The sequence below is a fragment of the Lathyrus oleraceus genome, chromosome 2 (genome assembly GCF_024323335.1).
Source record: "Lathyrus oleraceus cultivar Zhongwan6 chromosome 2, CAAS_Psat_ZW6_1.0, whole genome shotgun sequence".
NCBI classification, from domain to species: Eukaryota; Viridiplantae; Streptophyta; class Magnoliopsida; order Fabales; family Fabaceae; genus Lathyrus; species Lathyrus oleraceus.
Window position 1 is genome coordinate 454669321 of NC_066580.1, and position 24492 is coordinate 454693812.

A 24492-nucleotide genomic window follows, 5' to 3' on the forward strand; every position below is an offset into this window, starting at 1 on the left:
TTAGTCAATGAGGAATTAAGGTAGACCTTGACAAGGTCCGAGTTATACAAGAAATGCCTACTCCATGCAACGAGCAAGAAGTTAGAGGTTTCCTTGGACGTTTGAATTACATCTCAAGGTTTATCTCACATATGACGGCCACGTGTGAGCCTATCTTCAAATTGCTTCGAAAAGATCAAGTTGTTGAATGGAATTCTGATTGTCAAAGTGCTTTTTGAGAAGATCCGTCAATACTTGCAAGAGCCTCCTATTTTGGTTCCACCTATCCCACGAAAGCCATTAATCATGTATATGACTGTGCTTGAAGGGTCAATGAGATGCGTGTTGGGGCAACATGACGAAACTGGTCGGAAAGAGCATGCTATTTATTATTTGAGCAAAAAGTTTACAGATTGTGAAAGTCGATATTCGCTTTTGGAGAAAATTGTTGCGCGTTAGCATGGGCCGCTCGTCGTTTGAGGCAGTATATGATTTGCCATACTACTTTGTTGATCTCGAAGATGGATCCAATAAAGTATATCTTTGAGAAATCTGCCTTGACTGGAAGACTTGCCCGTTGGTAGATGCTCTTGTCAGAGTATGACATCCAATACGTAACCCAGAAGGCAATCAAGGGAATTGTTAGCAGAGTATCTCGCTCACCAACCAGTTGAAGACTATCAGCCATTGAAGTTTGATTTCCCCGATTAGGATATAATGGAGATAAAGGACTGTGAGATCCCAGGCCCAGATGAAGGACCAAAACCAGGATCTCGATGGAAGCTCACGTTCGATGGTTCTTCCAATTACAGTGGTCATGATGTGGGAGCTGTTTTGATGAATCCAAATGGTGGCTTTACTCCTTTCACAACAAGGTTGTGCTTTGATTGTACGAATAATGTCGCAGAGTATGAAGCTTGCATCCTTGGTCTTGAAGCCGCAATTGATCTCCGAATCAAGATCTTTGAGGTGTATGGAGATTTAGCTTTGGTGATCTATCAGGTCAAAGGAGAATGGGAAACTCGTGATGCGAAGCTGATCCCGTATTGTGCTCATGTTGTAAAGATGATAGAATACTTTGATGATATCACTTTCCATCACATCCCAAGAGTAGAGAATCAAGTGGCTGACGCTTTGGCAACATTAGCATCAATGTACCAAGTCAGATTCCATAATGAAGCTCCACTTATTCGAATCGAGCAAAGATATGAGTCTGCTTACTGTCAGCTGATTGGAGAAGAAACTGATGGTAAACCATGGTTTCATGACATCAAGCAATATCTTTTAAGTCAAGAGTATCCAGAAGATGCTACATTGTTGGATAAGAAAACTATGAGGAGGTTATCGTCCAAATTCTTTTTGAGCAATGATGTGTGTAGCACCTCAAATTTGCACCCTACCTTTTGTACATGCATTTCATATTAGGTCATTAACATAACCTGGTCCATTGCATAACATTGCATTGTCCATTTGCCCAAGTGCAAGCTCGGTTGACAAATTAAGTCAAACTGGTCAGGAGAATCAGTCGAACAAGCAAGCATGTGTCATTTCCATTGAGGCAAAGCCCTAGGATTGATTTATCAAGTTCATATGGTCTAAGGATCATTGTGAAGTGATTTGGACAAATATTGGATGCTCAGAAGTCATCAGTCAAGCTGAATTTCAGCTGGAACCATAGAAAGTCAACTGTGGTCAACTGTGCCTGATTTTATGGATTGGAAGGCGTGAGATGGTTTGAAGGGCCTCATTCATGTCCATACAAGTCTCATTTGACATACCAAAGACCAAGGTTGAAGAATTGGAGGTCAGACAAGAAGTTTCCTAAAATGGCAGGTGACCTGTAATTTCAGCTGCCCAAAATGGAAAGTTTTTCTCCCCAAAATTACTTCATCATACAAGCTTCAAATGGAATTTTGTCCAACATGAAAGTTGAAGATCTTGTTCTTGCCTTTCCAAAAAGTCCAAGAACACTCAATTCCCATGTGTGGTTGGCAAGATATGGTCCAATCATTTTCAGAAAATGCCTAAATTCAAAGTGGCATAACTTCCACATGGAATGGCCAAATTGGATGGTTCTTCTTTGAGAAAACCACATTTAACATGTACTTTCATAATCCATCATCACATTTTGCCAAAAGCCTTCACATAAAAAGGTCATTTTTCAAGTGTACTAATTAAAAACCAAGGGCAAAATGGTCCAAAACTCAAATTACATGGAATTTTGACATGGGACCAATTCCAATAGCTTCTAAATGAAATTTGTGACTTGTTCAAATTGAAAAATCACTGTTACATTGCATGGAATTCTCCGAGGGCAAAAATGCCAAATTGCTTACAAGTGCACATTTTGCTAATTATCCAAAATTGCTAATCATGATTATGAGGTGGATTAGGCAATCATATATAAGCTTAATTATAACAGAAACTCAAGGGGAATAATCACTTTTTCAGATCTAAGATCAAAATCCTCAAAATTCTCTCACTTTTTCTCCATTTTCACATAAGCGTTTTTTCACCATTTCATCAAAATTCGCCATTGTTCTTGCAAGTTTTTGTTTGAATCTTCATGTGTAGGTACTGTTGAAGTTCTGTTTGAAGGAATTGAAGCAAGAAACCGCACCATTTCCAACTGTTGCAAGCTTGAGTTCTCACATGGCAGCTGTAAAATTTCACTTCCTCGTGCATCTTTGAGCTCATAATTCTTCACCATTCACCTCATACATCATCAATCGTGATCTGTTTCCACAAATCAAGGCCAAAAACACGAGAATTTCACGGCTGCGCTTCAAGAAGTTGATTTTTCGAAATCTTTAATTCGTGAAATCAAGATATGGCTTAGATAGTTCGTGGAATGTAGGTTAATTTGATGTTTGAATCGCGCGATTCCGTTAAGTATTGAGCTAGATATGTTGATCTGAATATTTGTGTGTGAAACTTCTCTCGATTAGATCTTTTTGTACGTTAATCTTTGGACGTTTTCGTGACCATATCCGTAACCTACGTTGAGAGACGAAGAGATTGGTATAAGGCTTGCGCGATTTGGTGAAGAAATGCTCGTGACGGAAGTTGGAGATGATGAACATATGAACATGCGGTGAAGAACGAGAAATTCTGGGAATTTACTGCGTTCAATCCATTTCACTTCCTGGCCATTTTCAAATCTCTGTTTGGCGCTAGCTTGGACCAGTAAGAAGCCGCCACCGCATTAAAACGCCACTGTGCGTTTTTGGCTTGGCTTAGATATTTACGGTTCTGCCACTGCAGCATATTTAATCCTAATTAACATTAAATAATTATTCAATAAATATAACAAATCTTAAAAAATTCATATAAAATCCAATATTACTCCAAATTAATTGGGACTTTTTTTGTTAGATCCCAAATTTCCTCTAGTTTTTTTAGGCATAGTAGTGTAAGTTGTGCCTGGTAGAATTTTGGATTTGTATATTGATCTTGATCATGTGTGACATATGTGTATGTTTTACCATTTTAATCACCAAATAATCATGCTAGCTCCAAATTGAATGAAATTTCATATGATGATTCTTGACACATTCCTGGAGATTTTGATGTATAATTTGTGATTTTTGGATCTCTGGTTTGATAGATATGATTTATTCTTTTTGAGTGTGACAATATGTGTCACACTATGCTATGCTGACTTCATGATTTAATTTTCCATGCTTATGCTTTTCCTATGGCTCTGATTTTTTGCATGAGATGACTTTTATATGTTAGGTTTCACCCTGATTTTTTGTGGATTTAATTGATCCATTTTCTAATTGATTTGGATTTTTGATTGCTGTTTAGCATTTTTGGATTGTTTCTTGAGTGACAAACTTACATGACTTGTTAAATACTCATCCCTTACCATATGAATGTGAAATTTGGTGGAGTGCTTCCTAACATGTTAAACTTCATTTTTGCTTTGGTCCCATTCATTTCCCATTTGATCTCACTGTTTTACAATTGATTGAAATTGACACTTGGTTTGTGACCTAGTTTAGGTTGATTTTTGCATGCCATGACATGTTGGATTTAATTCCCATATCTCCACTAGTCCAAATTGCATGAAAATTGACATGTAGCTCATTGAATATGTTCTGTTTAGGATAGAATTTTTGTGGAATTTATTGAGCTGTTTTGATATTTGTTTGGTTGTGATCATGCTGTTGACTCATATGTGGTTCATACTTGACTACTTTGACTTAGATTGTGCATAAAATGAAATTAGTGCATAGTTTTGATGTGAGGCCAATTAGGTTCTCTTTTTAATTGAATTACCTTGATTTTGATCATGTTTCACTTGCTGTTTTAACATTTTTCCATCCTTTTGACCCTAGGCTTGTCCTAGTGGTCTTGTATCTCATGTTTGAATGTGATTTTCAGGTTATGAAGCAAAATACCTTAAGGAGGTGGATTCACATTTGATTGAGATATCATTTGACATTGTACACTAACTTGTTTTGTCTTGTAGGATGTTTGGCTTTTGAGTTGCTTGCACCTTGGTGCATTGGATTGTGTTTGTCTGTTTATAGTTAATTGTGAACCATTTGCTGTTTAGTTATGTGATTGGTATACTGATGATATTTGATTGATTTCAGGTACATTAGTTGCTAATATTGCTTTGCTTTGCTTGATAAGCAATTTGCACTGAGGTATAACATTCTTGTCTCCATGTAGTCTGGAAGACCTGGCCTGTTATTTGGCCAGGCACCTGTCTGAAGTCCTCCTTAAGAGGCGATGTTTGTGATTGTTTACTTTTGTCCCCAAGCAGGTAAAGACCTCTATGAGGCAATTGGCGGAACCCAAGGGATATGCAATCTATCTCCCGCTATTCTGTTGAGTCGTCCCTCTGCTCACACCATTGTGTTGATGCATTGGGACACAAACCCAAGATCTTGTACAATGTACAGTTGTGTCAGAGTCTTGAGTGTAGAAGGGTTCCCACATTCTGAACCCACGCTCCTTTGTCTGAAGCTCTCCCTGGCCAGGGATAAGAGCTGTGAAGTCTTATCTTCACTCTCCTTTCATCAGCTTCACCTTAGCCCCTCAATGGCAAGGTTAAGAGCTAACACTACCTCTGTACAGATGACTTGCTCTTGCAGTCTTACCCTTTGATTGAGCCCCATTTGTGTGCATATAGTGTGTGCTACTTGTGAATGCTTGATTTGCTGTTTACTTGTGTTGAATAGGATAGGCTTGCTTCCTATGCAAGTTAGCTAGAAACCTTGACTTAGGGACAACTTTGCATGATAACAGCTAGGCTCGAGTCGTAGTCTCCCTAGTTGTGTTTCCCTCTGTCATCTGGTTAGGCTAGTCCTGTGTCCCTTCGTAGGGGAACTACGTCGCCCTGATCCTCATACCAGAAGAGGTACGTAGGCAGGAGATGAGCAGATCTCTCCGGGCGCCCGTGTCTTTGTTTTGTGTTGTTGTGTGCTTGGAAGCTGATGTAAGTCCATCGAGTGGCGTTCGGGTTCCAGTGTGTGTGTTTTGGTTCGGATGCTGATGTAAGTCCAGTGATTGGCATTCAGGCTCCACGTTTGCCTTCGCCCGTGTTTGTTTGTGTGCGTGTTAGCCGAGCTACGAATGCTCTGGTTCTCCTTCGTCCAAAGGAGATACGTATGCATAGGATGCGATATCCTAGCGAGCATGTGTCGTTTCCCCAGTCCGAACTACTTAGACTCTGATGTCTATGCTTGATAGACTAAGTAGGCCCAGGATGCGATGTCCTGCCGAGTCAGTTTCAGTCTTGTTTGTTTTCTTGTGTCTCTTTCAGCCAGTGTGTGTGTGTGTTTGAGCAGTGTTTTAGCAACCATTTTCCTTCCTATTGCGCGTGGATCCCGTCGAGTACGACGGATGCGTAGGGGTGCTAATACCTTCCCTTCGCATAACCGACTCCCGATCCCATTCTCTTTGGTCGCGAGACCATGCTTTTTCCAGGTTTACTCTGAGCGTTTCCTTTCCCTCTTTTGGGATAAATAACGCACGGTGGCGGCTCTGTTGTTCTTCGTTTCCCGCCGGTTTTTCGCGTAATGCGACAATGTGCTTTACAAGAGAAACCATGACATGGTTCTGCTCATATGCGTGGATAGACACGAAGCAGACCTGTTGATCAAGGAGATTCATGAGGGATCCTTTGGAACCCATGCTAATGGGCATGCCAGGGCCAAGAAGATTTTGAGAGCTGGCTATTATTGGTTGACCATGGAGTCCAATTGTTTCAGCTATGCAAGAAAATGTCATAAATGCCAAATTTATGCTGACAAAGTGCATGTACCGCCAACACTATTGAATGTTTTGACATCGCCTTGGACTTTCTCAATGTGGGGCATCAACATGATTGGTGCTATAAAGCCTAAGTCTTCCAATGGTCACCGCTTCATCCTGGTCGCCATTGATTACTTTACTAAATGGGTGGACGTTGCTTCCTACACCAATGTGACGAGACATGTGGTTACTCGCTTCATCAAGAAAGAGATTATCTGCCGCTATGGAATCCCAAGCAAGATCATTACAGACAACAATTCAAACTTGAACAACAAGACAATGACAGAATTATGTGAGAGTTTCAAGATTGACCACTATAATTCTTCTCCATATCGTCCAAAGATGAACGGTGGTGTTGAAGCCGCCAACAAAAATATCAAGAAAATCCTGCAAAAGATGGTGAAAACTTATAAGAATTGGCATAAGATGCTCCCCTTTGCTTTGCATGGATACCGGACCTCAATCCGCACTTCAACAGGGACAACCCCATTCTCCTTAGTCTATGGGATGGAAGACGTTCTCCCAGTCGAAGTAGAGATACCTTCAATGAGAATATTGATGGAGGCCAAGCTAGACGAAGCTGAATGGATCCAGAATAACTATGATCAACTTAACCTCATTTATGAGAAGCGTATGACCGCTCTGTGCCATGGACAACTGTACCAGCAACGAATCAAGAAAGCGTTTGACAAAAAGGTCCGTCCTCGAGAGTTCAAGGAAGGAGATCTCATGCTCAAGAAGATCTTGCCAATACACAAAGATTCACGTGGGAAGTGGACTCCCAACTATGAAGGCCCATATGTTGTAAAAAGAGCATACTTTGGAGGTGCTCTATTTCTCACAACTATGGATGGAGAAGAGCTTCTTCACCCTATGAACTCTGATGCAGTCAAAAGATACTATTCCTAACAAATCCCGATGGACTAAAAACCCGAAAAGGTGGTCCAGGCAAAAGTTAGGGATAATAAAAAATGGTAGCTCGGTAAGCTGAAAACCTGAAAGGGCGGCTTAGGCAAAAAGGAGCGTCCCGATGGATTGAAAACCTGAAAGGGCAATCCAGGCAAAAATTAAGGACAAAAGGCATAGACTGCATCAGTTTGTCACTAATCAACACAGAAGAGCTAAAGATGGAAGATCAATCCATTTACTCCCTTCAGAAGCGAAGTTTTGTGGAGTCATTGTTATTATGGATAGTAGTAGTCATTGTGATTCAATGTAAACCTTTCCCTATTGCCATTTTCAAATATGTAACATTCCATGGAGCTACACCATTTGTGTGCTACCATTCTTGAATAAATACAAGTTTGCCTATCAAATTCTATCATTTGTTGTATTTCTCTGATTTTCTTTGTTATGCCAAAATGTCATTTATTTGTTAATAATGAAATTCTGAACTCAAAAAAGAATTTTTCAACATATTGAGAAACACAATTGTGCTTTGACATGTGGAAATATTGAAAAGGAAACCTTTCGTCTTTCCCCGAAAATCTCAAGTTGCAAGACTTCTCTTGGATAATCAACACATATCTCCAGAGAGCACGAATTTAACATTCTCCCTGGGCCAGTTGTAACTGCTCAGCTTGATGGATCCTCCTTTGATGCATTTCTACCATCACTCCCTTGGTTGATTTGATTGGTGTTGAAGATTCAGTATCACACATAAAGCCGTCTGAATCTCCAGTCTGCATATTGTCAGCATTTGCATATCGTGATCATTCATACATCATGCATATAAGCAAAATCCAAATCATGCATAGCCCGAAGTGCTTCGCGCTCATTTTCATAATCTCAGGTCTCGTTGCTGATTGTATCCCTTGACCTCTAAGGCCAGTTGTTACTAGCATCGTTTGTTAAGTCTGGTTGTCACCAGTGTCTTTGACCAAATCCAGTTGTAACTAGTATCCTTTAAAGTCTGGTTGTAACTAGCATTTTTTTAAGCCTAATTTTTATTGGCATCGTCTATTCAAATCCAGTTGTAACTGGTATCTCTTTAAATCTGGTTGTCACCAACATTTTCTATCAAGTCCAATTGCTATTGGCATCACCTGTTAAGTCCAGTTGTAACTGGAATTCGAATGTTAAAATCCAGTTGTAACTGGTATCTCTTTAAAGCCTGGTTGTCACCAGCATCTTATCTCCAATCCAATAGTAATTGGTACCTCAAGCACAGTTGTAACTGGCGCTTTGATAAAATCCATTCGTCAATGGTATGATAAGTCTGGTTGTAACCAGCATTGTCTGCAAGTCCAATTGTTATTGGCATTATCTGTTAAGTCCAGTTGTAACTGGCGCTCAAATGCTAAAATCCAGTTGTAACTGGTATCTCTTTAAAGCCTGGTTGTCACCAGCGTCTTATCTTAAATCCCATTGTAATTGGTATCCCCAATCAGAGTTGTAACTAACATTATCTTAAATCCATTTGTAAATGGTATGATAAGTCTGGTTATCACCATTCTGGTTTGCAAGTCCAATTGTCATTGGCATTGTCTGTTAAGCCTAGTTGTAACTGGCGCACATTTTGAAATCCAGTTGTAATTGGTATCTTTTTAAAGTCTGGTTGTCACCAGTATCTGTCAAATCCAGTTGTAACTGGTATCTTTTTAAAGTTCAGTTGTCACCAGCATCTGTCTAAATCCAATTGTAAATGGTATCTTTTTTAAAGTCTGGTTGTCACCAGCATCTACTAAATCCGGTTGTAACTAGTATCCTTTTATAGCCTGGTTGTCACCAGCATCTGTCAAATCCAGTTGTAACTGGTATCCTTTTAAAGTCTGGTTGTCACCAGCACCTGTCAAATCCATTTGTAAATGGTATCTTTAAGTCTGGTCGTCACCAGCGCCCTTGAAGTCCAAGTGTAACTGGAACTTCCTGGAAAGTGGTCATTTTGACTCTTTCATTGACAATAATTTCTAGAATTTTTGATCGGATGATTTTCTTGTAAGAAATCTCCAGATTTGTCAAGAATGTTCAAGTTGTCATCAGGTCATGTATGAACTTGTTGATATACTCTTTTTGAATCTTTCTGTTTGTTGTCAAGTCATGTTTGAACTCGCTGTCAGAACCGTTCTTGATATTCCCCAGCATTATCAGGTCATGTATGAACCCGTCGTTGAACCTTTTATTCCAGTATTACCAGGTCATGTCTGAACCTATTTTGAAGAAACTTTTTCTTTGATTATTCAGGTGTTATCAGGTCATGTATGAACCTGTTGTGGATATTTTTCTTATTCAAGTTGTTAGTAAGTCATGTGTGAACTTACTGATGAAATATCTTGTATTCTAAGTGTCGTTTATCAACTTTCACTTTGAGTATTCCCCAGTGTGTGCCCGACTCTCCAGCAGGATTGTTATCCCCAACGAGTTAGTTTTACATTATTTGTCTATTTTTCCTGTGGGCCATCAGAATTCCCCACAGATTGGCTTGTCTGTTATAACATCTCCTGTTAAAGGTCCACCATGTCCCTAACAGATAAATTCCAAAATATATAATTCGTCCACCCATGCATATCATATCATAGCATTTTCATTTTTCAGGTTAAAAATCTGGGTCTCCATGGTATTTAACCATCCCCCAATTTTGGCCCTAAGATCCCTCATGGCATCATAACATTGCATTTGCAAAGCCTCAAGGATCATAATCATCTTGGTTCCCTTTACCTTTGGGTGCGACTTCTTGAGAGTGGTTTGAGATCACCAAGCATGCTTGAATTGTATATCATTGCTTTTTTTATTTTATTTACTAACCAAAAGCACAAAAATATGTCACTAACATCTTTTGTTTGAAGCTTGAGCAATCAACAAGGTCAAGAGTTTCAAGAAGATCATTGGTACAAAGATAGGGTCAAGTGAAGAGGAAAGCAAGCATGGTAATGGCTCCCAAAGATCTCATCCATCAAATATACCTCCCTAGCATCTCAATTCATCATTTTGATCAAAGCAAGTCAAAGGGTTGGAGGTTTTGTTTCTCAAGAAACCCTAATTCATCTGTGTACCATAATGCCTTGCTCTTGAAGCAACCTCAGCCCATGATCAAATACAACCAAGGGAAGTTCTTTAATCCATCATTTCATGCATATTTGAACTTATTTGAGTATCCTCAATCATCAATTCATCAAGAGATGAGTCATGGACTTGAGAAGTTGATCAGTCAATTCATCTGACTATTTTGAAGTGCACTGAGACCTAACCTTTTATGTGTTGGTCAAATGGATATGATTCCAAAAGCTAAAATGTTCTTAAGGACAATATGAACAACAATTTTCATCAAAAATTGATTTGAAGCTTGGAAGGTCATCATCCATTCCAAGACATTATAGGTCATTTTGACTGAAACCCTAATTTTGGGTCAACTTCCCAAGGACACAACTCATTCGTTTTTATGATTTTGAGGTGGGATAAAATGCATTGGAAATCTTAAGATGTCAACTTCAAATGTTATGTTGAACAAAATTTCAAAATCTCAAAGGAAATACATGTGATAATGCAAAACATTATAGGTCACTTTGGACCAAAGGCATTGAAAGGCAAAAAAGTCCAACTTCAAGTGCCCATAACTCTTTCATCAAAAATCCAAATGATGCAAAATTTAAGTCCATTTTGATTGTATTGAGAAGATCTACAACTTTGATGTTGGAGGTTTTTTCATTTGAGGTTTGCATCATTGTAACAGAAGGGCTTGAACATTGGCCAAATTTAGAAACTTTACCTTTACATGTTTTGCACCTTGCACTTTAAATTCAAATTTCACCAATTTCCACACTTCAAATGGATTTTTGCCCAACATAACAATTGTTCCTTACATCAAAACCTTTCCAACCATTACTCACATGATCATGTTTGGATTTGGCAAATGGTATTTTCAAAGAGGAGAAGTTTTTGGTTCAATTATGCATAACACCTCAAAATTCCATGCACAAGCAATTACCATTCAGATTACACGTCCATTTCACTTTGGTATGATTTCAGATTGCATTTGGCATTGAATTTGGGCCTTTTGAATGATCATGCAAGCCCATGCAATGAATATCCAATTCCATGCACACGGATTGAATCACACTTGCCTTGCCTTTCCATCTATAAATAAGAGCCTCACTCCATTCAAATATCATCCATGAATCAACCTGAAGTGCTACAGAAATCAAAACCGAGCCACACCTAAAGGAACTATTCCAATTTTCTTCAATTTCTCAGATCTGAAATTCAACTAAATCAGGTTGAATTTCTAGATCTAAAGTTCCTAGACCTCCATCCTTTACTCCATAGATTTTCTGTTTGGCCAAAGGAAGCAAGGAAGCGAGCTCAAATCTCCAGAATTCAAGGTTGTTCTTCAACTGGTTTTCTCTTCGAAACTCACCATTTATTGATCTATTTGCTTGGATTTTGTGTTGGCTGAAGTCCTCTCAATGGAGGCATCATTACTGTGCATTTAATTTTTGAAATCAATCAAGTTCATGATGAACACCACAGAATTTCCATCTCTGATTTCTCTCAATATAGAGATCTAGAGTGGAATTGAGTGGTACAGGGATGATGTACATCATCCCAGCTTTCCAATGATGTATGGATCGTGTATTTTGGTTAAGCTTTTGAAACCTGCAAATGTCACCGGAATCTTCATGCTCACCGGAGAAGAAGGTGGCTCCGGTGGCCGTCTCTCTGTCAGATCAATTGTGGACCCTTGGATTTGTTTTCCAGATCTAATCAGGGCCTCTCATTCTTATGACTTTATTTAATGCCTCGTGTGTCTCAGTTGACTAAGACATTTGGTGCGCGCGCATGCTAGAGCCCTTGGATGTGCCAGCTTAATTAATGAGACTGGATCCAACGCGCCAGATATTTCCTATTTTTCATTTTTTTGATTTTAATTTCTTTTATTTTCTTTTATTTCCTTTTATTTCAAAAAATCATATCTCTTTCATTTTAAATCCAAAAAATATGGGACCAATTGCATTCTTCCCCAAATAATTTCTAGTTTCTAATTTTGATTTTTAATATTTTTTATTTTGTCATTTGATATTTTTTATGAATTTTCTCTTTTCTGGTTATTTTTAATTCATTTAAAATAGTTTTTGATATTCAAAAAATACAAAAATATTTTCCTAACCTATTTGAATGATGATAAATCTATGAAAAATAGTCTCATCAATTTTTTAATTGATTTGAGATTTATTTGAGATTTTAGTTCAATTAGGTTATTTTTATTCATTTTTAGTTGATTAAAAATAGTTTCTGACTTTTAAAAATGCTGAAATTTTTTGTCAAACTTTGGTTGACCTTGTTGAACTTGGGATAAATCACTTGGACCTTTCAAGGTTGATTTGAAGTGATTTTGAAGTTTGACCTTTCCTTTTATTTTTAATTCAAGTTTATTTTAATATTAAAAATGCCAAAAATATTTTGCTTATTGTTTGACTTCCAATCTTCATCTCATTTCTGATTTCTCATTGTTTGACTTTGACTTTCAATGCCATTTGGTCAACACACATGGATTGGTACATTTTATTTCACCTTATGCACTTTATTCTTACTTTTTTTCTTTCCTTTTCCATTATTCATCTCTTTCTTCTTCTTCTTCTTTTTTGTTTTTGATCAATGAGTTGAAGGTTGATAAGTTAGCATTAATTAGGGAGACTTAACCTTCCTTGATCCAAATCTAATTCATCTTGATTAATTGATCAAGTGAATGGCTTTGCATTAAGGATAGGTTGTTTCCTAAATCATGCAAAAGACTTAAAGCAATACAAGATCAATTCTCTTCTTCTTTTTGGCATGATAAGTTGTTGGAACTTGGTTCACTAATCAAGGCTTCTAACTTGTGTTGTTGCCTACATTATTATTGACCGGCCTCAGATAGTTGTGACTTCTACATAAGTCCAATTACGATTGCTTAACATAGCGCTAAATTTTGTCTTATGGCACACTAACTATTGACCACTAACAATTAACATTTACTTTATGCACTTTACTCTTATGCAATTTACCATTCTTGCACATATTATTCATTTGCTTTTTCCTTTGCTCATTGGAGCACATGTTTATGTTATTGCCGTTTGCCTTTTGCTCACTTGAGCATATAATTGTGTATATACTTTTGTGCTTGTGTTTGTCTGTTTGTTGTGAACCAAATGCAAAGAATTGGACAAAATGGACTTAGATTTTAGGACCTTACCCAAGCAAATGGAGTTTGAAGAGCAACTAGGCCTCATGCCTTTAGAGTGCTTAAATGTCAAAGAGCAACTAAGCCTCATGCCTTTAGAATGCTTAAAGCTTAAGGATGAACATTGAAAAGACCATATTCTAAACTCCCTCTTGTCCATTCTTTGATTGTATTATAGAACCTTTTGATGTGTGTTTTCTTGTGCTAGGAGTTCCAACTTGAGCTTAATTGAGGAACCATTACCATGAGCTTCTAAGAGAGAGAGATCCAAGATACCTTGAGGAGCCTTATCCAAGAATTCATTGATTGTTGATTGCTTGAGTTTTTGCTTATTTGCTTGCTTATTCCAAAGGATGGGAGCTACTTGGATCATCAATATGATCTCAAGAGAGGAACTCCATTGTGGTTTTGTTTCTCATTCCTTACCTCTTGCATGCTTAGGACTTTAGCCCTTCTTCTTCTTCTCTCCACTCTAACCCAAGCCAAAACTTTTGTGCAAACATTTAACAATTATTTTCAACATTAGAAACCTAAGCCTTATGCTTTTGATTTTCAAACTTTCTTTTCATAATACTTATTTTGAATTGAATCTTTTAAGTCAACTTTGACCATTTTGTAAATGCTTTTCATTGGTAAATATAACCCATCCAAATATCTTTTTGTGGTTTCAATGGCCACTTCCTTAATCAAAATTTTCATAACCTTTAGCTATTAGGTTTGAGTTATCTTTGTGGTAGATGTAATACTCACCTATATCCTTAGTGATGGACAATGAGTCTTCCATGCTTATTATAGGGTTAACCCCTCACTAGCATGTTGAAGCTATCCTCACATGGTGGATTTGTGGTTTTAGGTTGAGTTTTCTCCCTTAGATAACAAAAGACCTTAAGGCTTTTGGACCAAATCAATTCACCAACTTGTTTTGAGATTTTTACCCCGAACTACGAGGTTTTGATCCTAATCTTTTTTAAGATGGTACGTAGGCAATGGGTTCATCCATTCAAACACAAAATGTAAATAAACTTGTATATTCTTTTCTCATCTCTTCAATCATGTTTGCACAAATAAACTTTCACAAAACAACAACCTTAGAACAAGTGTGAAAAGGGCTCCCTAGGAGTACCTAGGATGTTTTGGGTGCCTAACACCTTCCCATTGCATAACCAACCCCCTTACCCAGATCTCTGACTCTCTTTTACTAGTTTTTGATTCGATAAAACTTTTAGGTTTTTGTTCGCTTTCTTACCATTCCTTTGGATAAATAGAAGTGTGGTGGCGACTCGACTTGTATGGTTTACCTTGGATTTAGTCAATATCTCTAATGGTAACGAATACCCCGCTACAGAAAAGTGGCGACTCCGCTGGGGATGTTTCTCTACCCTAGTGGGTTCTGCCTACTTTTCACATTTTGTTGTGTTGTATTGTATGGTTTTGTGACATATTTTTGTGCAATTTGGGATTACTGTATTGTATGTAATGATTGAATTGCTTGAATGTTAATTCCTTGTATGCTTGGTGATCTTTGTGAGATGAGTTCTATACCCGGACTCGAGTGCACTTAGGATAGGAGAATGGCATAATCTTGTTGACTTGTGTGGAGTTATTCCTTAGCAAGTTGACTTGCAAGTCCATTCACTTGGTGGAGGTCATGTTGGGATCAATAATGTCACACAAGTAGTTGTGGTTAGACATTACTCTTTCCAATATGGACCTTAGAAGCCAAGGACCTTAGTTTACCAAGCCCATCTTGGCCTATTCTTAGGATGTAGTGCGAAAGTTGTTCAAGTGTAAGATTTGATATGATTGTTACGCGATACTACACTCATAAGAGTCTCTTTTGAGAATATTTTTGGAATACGAGTAGTCGTTCCTCCGATAATATCCGAAAGATGGGATGATGACTATGGGAACCTCTTGTAGAACATGCTTGGCAGGTTAAACCCTAATACACTCCCTTTGGGTGGTTCTTAACCGAGACTCCATGCTCGTGACTTGCAACAAACCCTTGATTCGTGGTTGATCCGTTCATGTATCCATAATATCAATGGAACTTGGGTGTTGATAAGGTGTGAACCATAATCCACCAAAATGGATGATTGATATTAAGGATAATATGATCCATCCTATGACCTTTGTTTGGTGTGTTTTGCTTGATCCTTGAGTGTGATTGTTGCATTCATGCATTCATGCACCCATTTGCATCCATATCATCAATAATGAAGAAAATTTTCAAGGAACTTAAGAGGTCTATTTGCAAATTTTCAGACATGGAAAGACAAAGAAGGAATACAAAGAAGTACAATTTCAGACAACCAGATTTGAAAGAGTTAAGGAATCTGACATCCTATGTACTAGATCCCTTGGGTTTCAAGGCTCGTTTTGGGAAGCTTCTTTCTCTTCTGACTACTCAGGTGGATGAAGGATTGATGAGTGTATTGGTGCAGTTTTATGATCCTTTGTATCGCTGCTTCACTTTTCCGGACTTTCAGCTTTTGCCTACACTTGAGGAGTATGCCTATCTTATGGGTATACCAATTCTAGACCAGTTGCCGTTCAGTGGCTTAGAAAGGGTTCCTACTTCTCAAGAGACTGCTGATTTGTTGCACATAGATGAATCTCTGATTGGTTCCCATATGACTACCAAAGGTGGAATTCAAGGTCTCCCTTCTGAGTTCCTCATTGCTCAAGCTATTATGTATGGGAAGGCCATGAGTGAGGACGCCTTTGAGGCCATATTTGTACTTCTCATCTATGGGTTAGTATTGTTCCCCAACATCGACAAGTTTGTGGATGTGAACGCTATTAGGATCTTCTCTACTCTTAATCCCGTTCCGACTCTGTTGGGTGACACTTATTTTTCTTTGCATATGAGGAATGCAAAGGGTGGTGGCGCCATTGTGTGTTGTTTGCCTCTGTTGTATAAGTGGTTTATTTCTCACTTACCGCAGACGGTCGCCTTCAAGGAGAACAAAGGATGTTTACGGTGGTCCACGAGACTTATGTCTCTCACTAATAATGATATCTTTTGGTACAACCGTGCTTATGATGGTGTGCATATTATCGACTCTTGTGGTGAATTCTCCAATGTACCTCTTCTTGGTACATGCGGTGGGATTAACTACAACCCTGTTTTGGCACGTCGTCAGCTTGGGTTCCCCCTAAAGGATAAACCTAATAACATTCTGTTAGAGGGTGTGTTCTTTTAGGAGGGTAAAGATCCCCAAGGTTTGAAAGCTAGGATGGTCCGCGCTTGGCACAAGGTTCATAGGAAAGGAAGGAAAGAGTTGGGTCCTAAGAACTGTGTCACTTTGGAGCCCTACACTGCTTAGGTGAGGAAGAGGGCGTCTGAGTATCTCATGCCTTACGAATATCCGAGACCTACACCTATGATTATGGCTGGGCCTTCAACCCTCCCTAATAAAGGAGTAGAGGAGTTGAGAGACGAAGACCGTTCACGTGCTTGGATCCGTGAAAGAGAGGAGCTTCTTCAGCAGATCAAGGAGAAGGATGCTTTAATTGAGTTTCTTGAGCATCAGGTCATTGATGATCCTGATGATGCATGGACTTCTTTACTTCCTCAGTCTTCTAGGTTCTGGAAGAGGAAGTATGATCGACTTGCCAAGGAGAAGGCAGATATGGAGGTATCCTATGAGGAGGAGGTGAAGAGGCTTCGTGCATCTTATCTTCCTGTGTCCAGAGCTTTGGACGATTGCTTCTAGAGATCCATTAAATGTTTATTTCCCTTCTCTCTTGTATTATATTTGGTTACCAAAACTGTACTTCTTTAGTGTAAAAATGTTTCTAGATATTATTTGATGAAATATTTCCATATGTGATAAATGTTTAATACTTCCAAGCTTTGCAAATAGAAACCTAAAGTTCCTTTGAAATAAAAAGAAAAACAAATCATGTGCACAAGCATTGCATGCATCATGTGCATAAGCAGATTTTGTTCCCGGCTTCTTGTCCTGTGGTCTAACTCTGTGTTCTTCATTTATTTTGAAGACAAGCTGACTCACCGGTACTACACCAGAGCCAACATTTCAAGACTGATGGATCATTTGGAACAAGAGAATCGCGAGCTGAAAGAGGAAGTGGCCAGATTGAGTGCTTTGATGGAGTCATTCTTTGCTGCCCAGAGCCAGTCTTCTCCGACACCTTCAACTCCTCCTCAAAGGACAGTCATCTCTGAGATTGTCTCCTCGACTGTGCCTGCAACTAGTGCACACTTTGCTCCAACGGCCACGCCAACCGGATTCCCGTGGGGGATGCCTCCCAATTTCATACCCGAGGGTCCTGCTCCCACCTTTGCTTCTATGCCGACATCTAGCCCGGTCCTTGCTGTTCCTCCTCCTGTCATGCATACTCTACCTAGAGTAGACGACACCATCTATCATTCTGAGCCGTCTGAGGGTCCAGACGTCTATGAGAAGATGGACGCTATGAACGATCAATTTCTTGAGCTTCGCAAGGAATTGAAAACTCTCTGAGGAAAAGATCTTTTCGGCAAGTCTACTGCCGAACTCTACTTGGTTCCCAATGTGAAGATCCCTGTGAAATTCAAGGTCCCTGACTTTGAAAAGTACAAGGGAAATACCTGCCCTCTCAGCCACCTAGTCATGTACGCCAGGAAGATGTCGACTCAGACCGACAATGACCAATTGCTCATCCACTACTTTCAGGATAGTTTGTCCGGTGCTGCTCTGCGCTGGTACATGGGTTTAGACAGTGCGAACATCCGATCCTTCAACGATCTTGGCGAGGCCTTCGTCAAACAATACAAGTACAATGTGGATATGGCTCCCGATAGGGACCAATTGAGGGCCATGTCCCAGAAGGACAAAAATACATTCAAAGAGTACGCCCAGAGGTGGCGAGAGGTAGCAGCACAGATTGTGCCCCCGCTAGAAGAGAAAGAGATGACTAAGATCTTCTTGAAGACCTTGAGTTCTTTTTATTATGAGCGGATGATTGCTAGCGCTCCTTCTAACTTCACCGAGATGGTGAATATGGGGATGCGTCTAGAAGAAGGGGTTAGGGAAGGGCGTCTGACAAGAGAAGAAGGCTCTTCTGCCAAGCGTTATGGGGCGTTTGGAAAGAAGAAAGATGGAGAGGCACATGCTGTGACCTCCCATATGAAACCAAGAAGACCCTTTGTGAGGAGGAAGACCGTGCGTCCAGCCGGTAACCAGCACCAGGTGGCTCATATAACACCTGTCTTCAGAGATAATCAGCAGTACCAGCAACACAACAACAATCAGCAACCACATCCGCAATATCAACAACAACAACATCGTCCGCAACAGCAGGCCTACCAGCCTCGAAACAGTAATCAAACCAGCACAAGTTATGAGAGGAAAAGGGTCACCTTTGATCCTATTCCGATAACGTATGCAGAGTTATACCCCTCTTTGATAGAGAGGAAGTTGATTACTCCGCGAGACCCACCGGCTATACCTACTAACCCCCAGTGGTGGTATAAGCCCGAATTACACTGTGTTTATCATTCTGGTGCTCCCGGCCATGACGTGGAGAATTGCTACCCTTTGAAGACCAAAGTTCAGGACCTGGTGAGGTGTGGCATCCTGTGTTTCGAGGATGTAAGTCCTAACGTGAAGAAGAACCCATTGCCCGAGCATGGGAAATCTGTCAACATGGTCCAGGGTTGCCCTGGAAAATACAAAGTCAAATACGTCAGTCATATTCGACAATCTCTGGTCGAGATGCATCGTTTGCTATGTGATTATAGTCATTATGAGCATGACCATGATAGATGCCGAGTCTGTTCTGTTAATCAAAGAGGTTGTCGCCAGGTGCGCAAAGATGTGCAGGAAATGCTGGATGAAGGAGTTATTGAGATCCTTCAAAACAGAAATGTTGACGAAGATGCTGATGAGGTCAACGTGATTTCCCCGGTGTTCCGGATACCCGAGCCTGTTGTCATCAAGTATGATGGTAGCAAGCAGAAGGCTTCTCCCGCTCTCATCATTAAACCGGCCGGACCAGTACCATACTCTTCTGAAAAGGCGATCCCCTATTTCTATAATGTTGTAGCAGTGGAAAATGGGAAAGAGGTGTCCTTGCCTTCTTCGTCTGTTGTAAATATTGCTGATGTTAGCGGTTTGACCCGTAGTGGTCGTGTATTTTCAGCACCGTCAAAGCCTCAAGCTGATGTTCGAGGATATGTCGATGCTGATTTTGTTGAACGCCTAATTGGGAACGCGGTGAGCTCTCCGAATCCGGCACTTGTTGTTAAGTCCTCCTCTACATTGAAAATTCCTGCTTCTGTTGGCCCGAGTGGCAATACGAAAGAAAACTGTGATGAGATGCTGAGGCTCATCAAGAGAAGCGAATACAATGTTGTAGACCAGCTTCTACAAACGCCATCCAAAATATCTGTGTTATCACTACTTTTGAATTCAGAACCACACCGAGAAGCTCTGCAGAAGGTGTTGGATGTGGCGTATGTGAATCACGATGTCACGATAGAACAATTCGATAGCATTGTTGCAAACATTACTGCTTGTAACAACTTGAGCTTTTGTGACTCTGATCTCCCCGAGGAGGGAAGAGACCACAACTTGGCATTGCATATATCTATGGGTTGCAAAGACGACACCATGTCCAATGTACTGGTGAACATCGGGTCATCATTGAATGTATTGCCAAAAACCACTCTTACGAAGCTGCCATATTAAGGGCCTCCCATGAGGCAGAGTGGAGTAGTTGTGAAGGCTTTCGATGGGTCTCGCAAAACTGTGATTGGCGAGGTTGATCTCCCAATCAAAATCGGACCAAGTGATTTCCAGATTACCTTCCAGGTTATGGATATTCACCCATCGTATAGCTGTCTCCTAGGCAGACCATGGATTCACGAGGCAGGCGCCGTGACATCCACCCTGCACCAGAAACTGAAATTTGTCAAGAACAAGAAGCTGGTGGTGGTAGGGGGAGAAAAGGCTCTCCTGGTTAGCCATTTGTCTTCCTTCTCATATATAGATGCTGAGGATGAAGTTGGAACTCCTTTCCAAGCTTTATCTATTGCTGAACCTAATGAGAAGAGAACTCCTTCATTTGCTTCCTACAAAGATGCAAAGTTGGACATTGAGCGTGGTGCAACGGCTGGATTAGGGAAAATGATTGAGCTAGAAGACAACAAGTCCCGGGCTGGCATAGGATTTTCTTCTGGGGTCTTCAATACACAAGGTCTGTTCAAGAGTGGAGGTTTCATCCACACCGGTCAAGACGAGGAGGCTGCTGCTATCTTGGAAGAGGATGTAGAGGATTCTGGAAATTTCATCATCCCTGGAGGGGTCTGCAATAATTGGGTCGCTGTGGATATTCCAACAGTTATCCATAAGTCAAAGTAATGTTCATTGTGTTTGAAAACCCTTCTCCCATGCCAAAAGGAGGAGTGATGACATTGTTGGCACATAAATACATTGATATTTTCATTCAATAAATTCATGTTAAATGTTTGTTTTTCCAATTATTTTCCCTTTTTGCTTTTCGCATGAAATTGGTGATCACATAAAACCCTAAAAATAAGAATAAAATCAATCTTTTCATCTGCATAATGATTTGCCTTGTTTGAATTCTAAAGCTTTCATATCCAAAATAATTATGCAGGTTAATCAAACCCATTGAACATAATGATCCAACGCCATCTCCCAACTTTGAATTCCCTGTATTTGAAGCGGAAGAAAATGATGTTGAAGAGATTCCTGATGAGATCACCCGTCTACTTGAGCATGAAGAAAAGATCATTCAGCCACATCTTGAGAATCTGGAAACAGTCAACTTGGGGTCTGAGGATTGTGTGCGAGAAGTGAAGATTGAGGCACTCTTGGAAGAATCTGTTAAGAAGGGGTTGATTGAATTGCTACGAGAATATGTTGATGTCTTTGCCTAGTCATATGAAGACATGCCTGGTCTAGATACATATATTGTGCAACATTTCCTACCTTTGAAACCTGAGTACGTACCTGTGAAGCAGAAGCTTAGAAGAACTCATCCTGATATGGCAGTAAAGATCAAAGAGGAAGTTCAGAAGCAAATTGATGCGGGGTTTCTGGTGACTTCTACATATCCTCAATGGATGGCCAATATTGTGCCCGTGCCTAAGAAAGATGGAAAAGTCCGAATGTGTGTGGACTATAGAGACTTGAATAAAGCTAGTCCGAAAGATGATTTCCCTCTACCACACATTGATATGTTGGTAGATAATACAACTAAATTCAAAGTCTTCTCATTTATGGATGGATTTTCCGGATATAATCAGATTAAGATGGCACCCGAGGATATGGAGAAGACAACATTCATCACACCTTGGGGAACATTCTGTTATCGAGTGATGCCCTTCGGTTTGAAGAACGTTGGAGCCACGTATCAACAAGTTATGACCACCTTGTTTCATGATATGATGCACAAAGAGATCGAGGTATATGTTGACGATATGATCGCAAAGTCAAGAACGGAAGTGGAACATGTAGAGCACCTGTTGAAGCTTTTTCAGCATTTGAGAAAGTATAAACTTCGTCTGAATCCCAACAAGTGTACATTTGGAGTCTGTTCCGGCAAGTTATTGGGCTTTATTGTCAGTGAAAGAGGTATTGAGGTTGATTCTGCAAAGGTCAAAGCAATACAAGAGATGCCTGCGCCCAAAACTGAGAAGCAAGTCCGAGGTTTTCTTGGCCGCTTGAACTATATTTCCAGATTCATATCCCACATGACTGCCACATGTGCGCCAATATTCAAGCTCCTCAGGAAAGATCAGTCTCATGATTGGACCGAGGATTTCCAGAAAGCTTTCGACAGTATTAAAGAGTATTTGTCCGAACCTCCGATTCTGTCTCCGCCTGTGGAAGGGAGACCCTTGATTATGTATCTGACTGTTCTTAAAGATTCTATGGGTTGTGTCTTGGGTCAGCAAGATGAAACAGGGAAGAAAGGATATGCCATCTACTACTTGAGTAAGAAGTTCACTGATTGTGAGTCTCGATACTCAATGCTTGAGAAGACATGCTGTGCTTTGGCTTGGGCTGCTAAGCGCTTACGCCAGTACATGTTGAATCATACGACTTGGTTGATATCCAAGATGGATCCAATCAAGTATATCTTCGAGAAGCCTGCTTTAACTGGGAGGATTGCCCGTTGGCAGATGTTGTCGTCTGAGTATGATATTGAGTACCGAGCTCAGAAGGCTATTAAAGGTAGTATCTTGGCAGACCACTTGGCACATCAGCCAATCGAAGATTATCAGTCAGTTTAGTATGACTTCCCAGATGAGGAGATTCTGTATTTGAAAATTAAAGATTGTGATGAACCCACACTCGATGAAGGGCCAGAACCTGATTCCAGATGGAGTATGGTGTTTAATGGCGCTGTAAATCAATATGGAAATGGTATTGGGGAAGTGATTATTACCCCTCAGAGCACACATTTTCCTTTTACAGCAAGGCTAACTTTCAAATGCACGAACAATATGGCTGAGTATGAGGCCTGTATCATGGGATTGGAAGAATGCATTGATCTCAGGATCAAGCATCTCGATGTTTACGGTGATTCGGCCCTCGTTGTTAATCAGATTAAGGGTGAATGGGAAACGAATCAGCCCGGCCTCATTCCATATAATTATGCGAGGAGGATTTCAACGTTCTTTACTGAGGTTGACTTCCATCATATTCCTCGAGATGAGAATCGGATGGCAGATGCTCTTGCTACTCTTGCTTCGATGATTGTAGTCAGACTTTGGAATGAAGTCCCCAATATCACTGTGATGCGCTTGGATAGACCAGCTCATGTATTTGCAATTGAAGAAGTAAAAGATGATAAGCCATGGTACTATGATATAAAGTGTTTCCTTCAGAGCCAGATTTACCCGCCTGGGGCATCTGTGAAAGATAGGAAGACTTTGAGGAGATTGTCAGGCAGTTTCTACCTCAATGGTGATGTGCTTTATAAGAGGAATTTTGATATGGTTCTGCTCAGATGTGTGGATAGACACGAAGCAAACCTGTTGATGACTGAAGTCCATGAGGGTTCATTTGGTACTCATTCCAATGGACATGCCATGGCAAAGAAGATATTGAGAGCAGACTACTATTGGCTGACAATGGAGTCTGACTGTTGCAAATATGTGAAGAAATGCCACAAGTGTCAGATTTACGCGGATAAGATTCATATTCCCCCGACACTTCTAAATGTTATTTCCTCCCCATGGCCTTTCTCTATGTGGGGAATTGACATGATTGGTATGATAGAGCCAAAAGCGTCTAATGGTCACAGATTTATTCTCGTAGCAATTGATTACTTCACCAAATGGGTTGAAGCAGCGTCATATGCAAATGTGACCAGGCAAGTGGTTGTGAAGTTTATCAAGAATCAACTCATATGCCGTTATGGTGTGCCAGATAAGATCATTACTGATAATGGATCTAACTTGAACAACAAGATGATGAAAGAACTGTGTAGTGAGTTCAAGATTGCACATCATAACTCTTCTCCCTATAGACCCAAGATGAATGGGGTTGTTGAAGCTGCTAATAAGAACATCAAGAAAATCATCCAGAGGATGGTTGTTACATACAAAGATTGGCATGAGATGTTGCCATTTTCTTTACATGGATATCGTACATCTGTCCGCACTTCAACAAGGGCAACCCCTTTCTCTCTTGTTTATGGCATGGAGGCTGTACTCCCAGTAGAGGTGGAGATCCCATCAATGAGAGTCTTGATGGAAGCTAAGTTGACTGATGCTGAATGGGTTCAGAGTCGTTATGACCAGCTGAATTTGATTGAAGAGAAGAGATTGACTGCCATGTGCCATGGTCAGTTATATCAGCAAAGGATGAAGAAATCTTTTGATAAGAAGGTCAAGCCTCGTGTTTTCCGAGAAGGTGACCTTGTGCTCAAGAAAGTCTTGTCCTTTGCGCCCGATTCCAGGGGCAAGTGGACTCCAAACTATGAAGGTCCATATGTTGTTAAGAGAGCCTTTTCAGGCGGTGCATTGATACTTACAACTATGGATGGAGAGGATTTCACTCGTACTGTGAATTCAGATGCAGTCAAGAAATACTTCGCCTAAA

General features: G+C 40.1%; 1 protein-coding gene across 1 annotated transcript; it reads left to right on the forward strand.

Moving 5' to 3' along the window:
* Nucleotides 1-696: 696 nt before the first annotated feature.
* On the forward strand, nucleotides 697-2670 carry LOC127123695 (uncharacterized). The gene is made up of 3 exons (XM_051053898.1): nucleotides 697-829; nucleotides 917-1350; nucleotides 2554-2670. The coding sequence occupies exons 1-3, from the start codon at nucleotides 697-699 to the stop codon at nucleotides 2668-2670; spliced, it is 684 nt and encodes a 227-aa protein (XP_050909855.1).
* Nucleotides 2671-24492: the final 21822 nt, after the last annotated feature.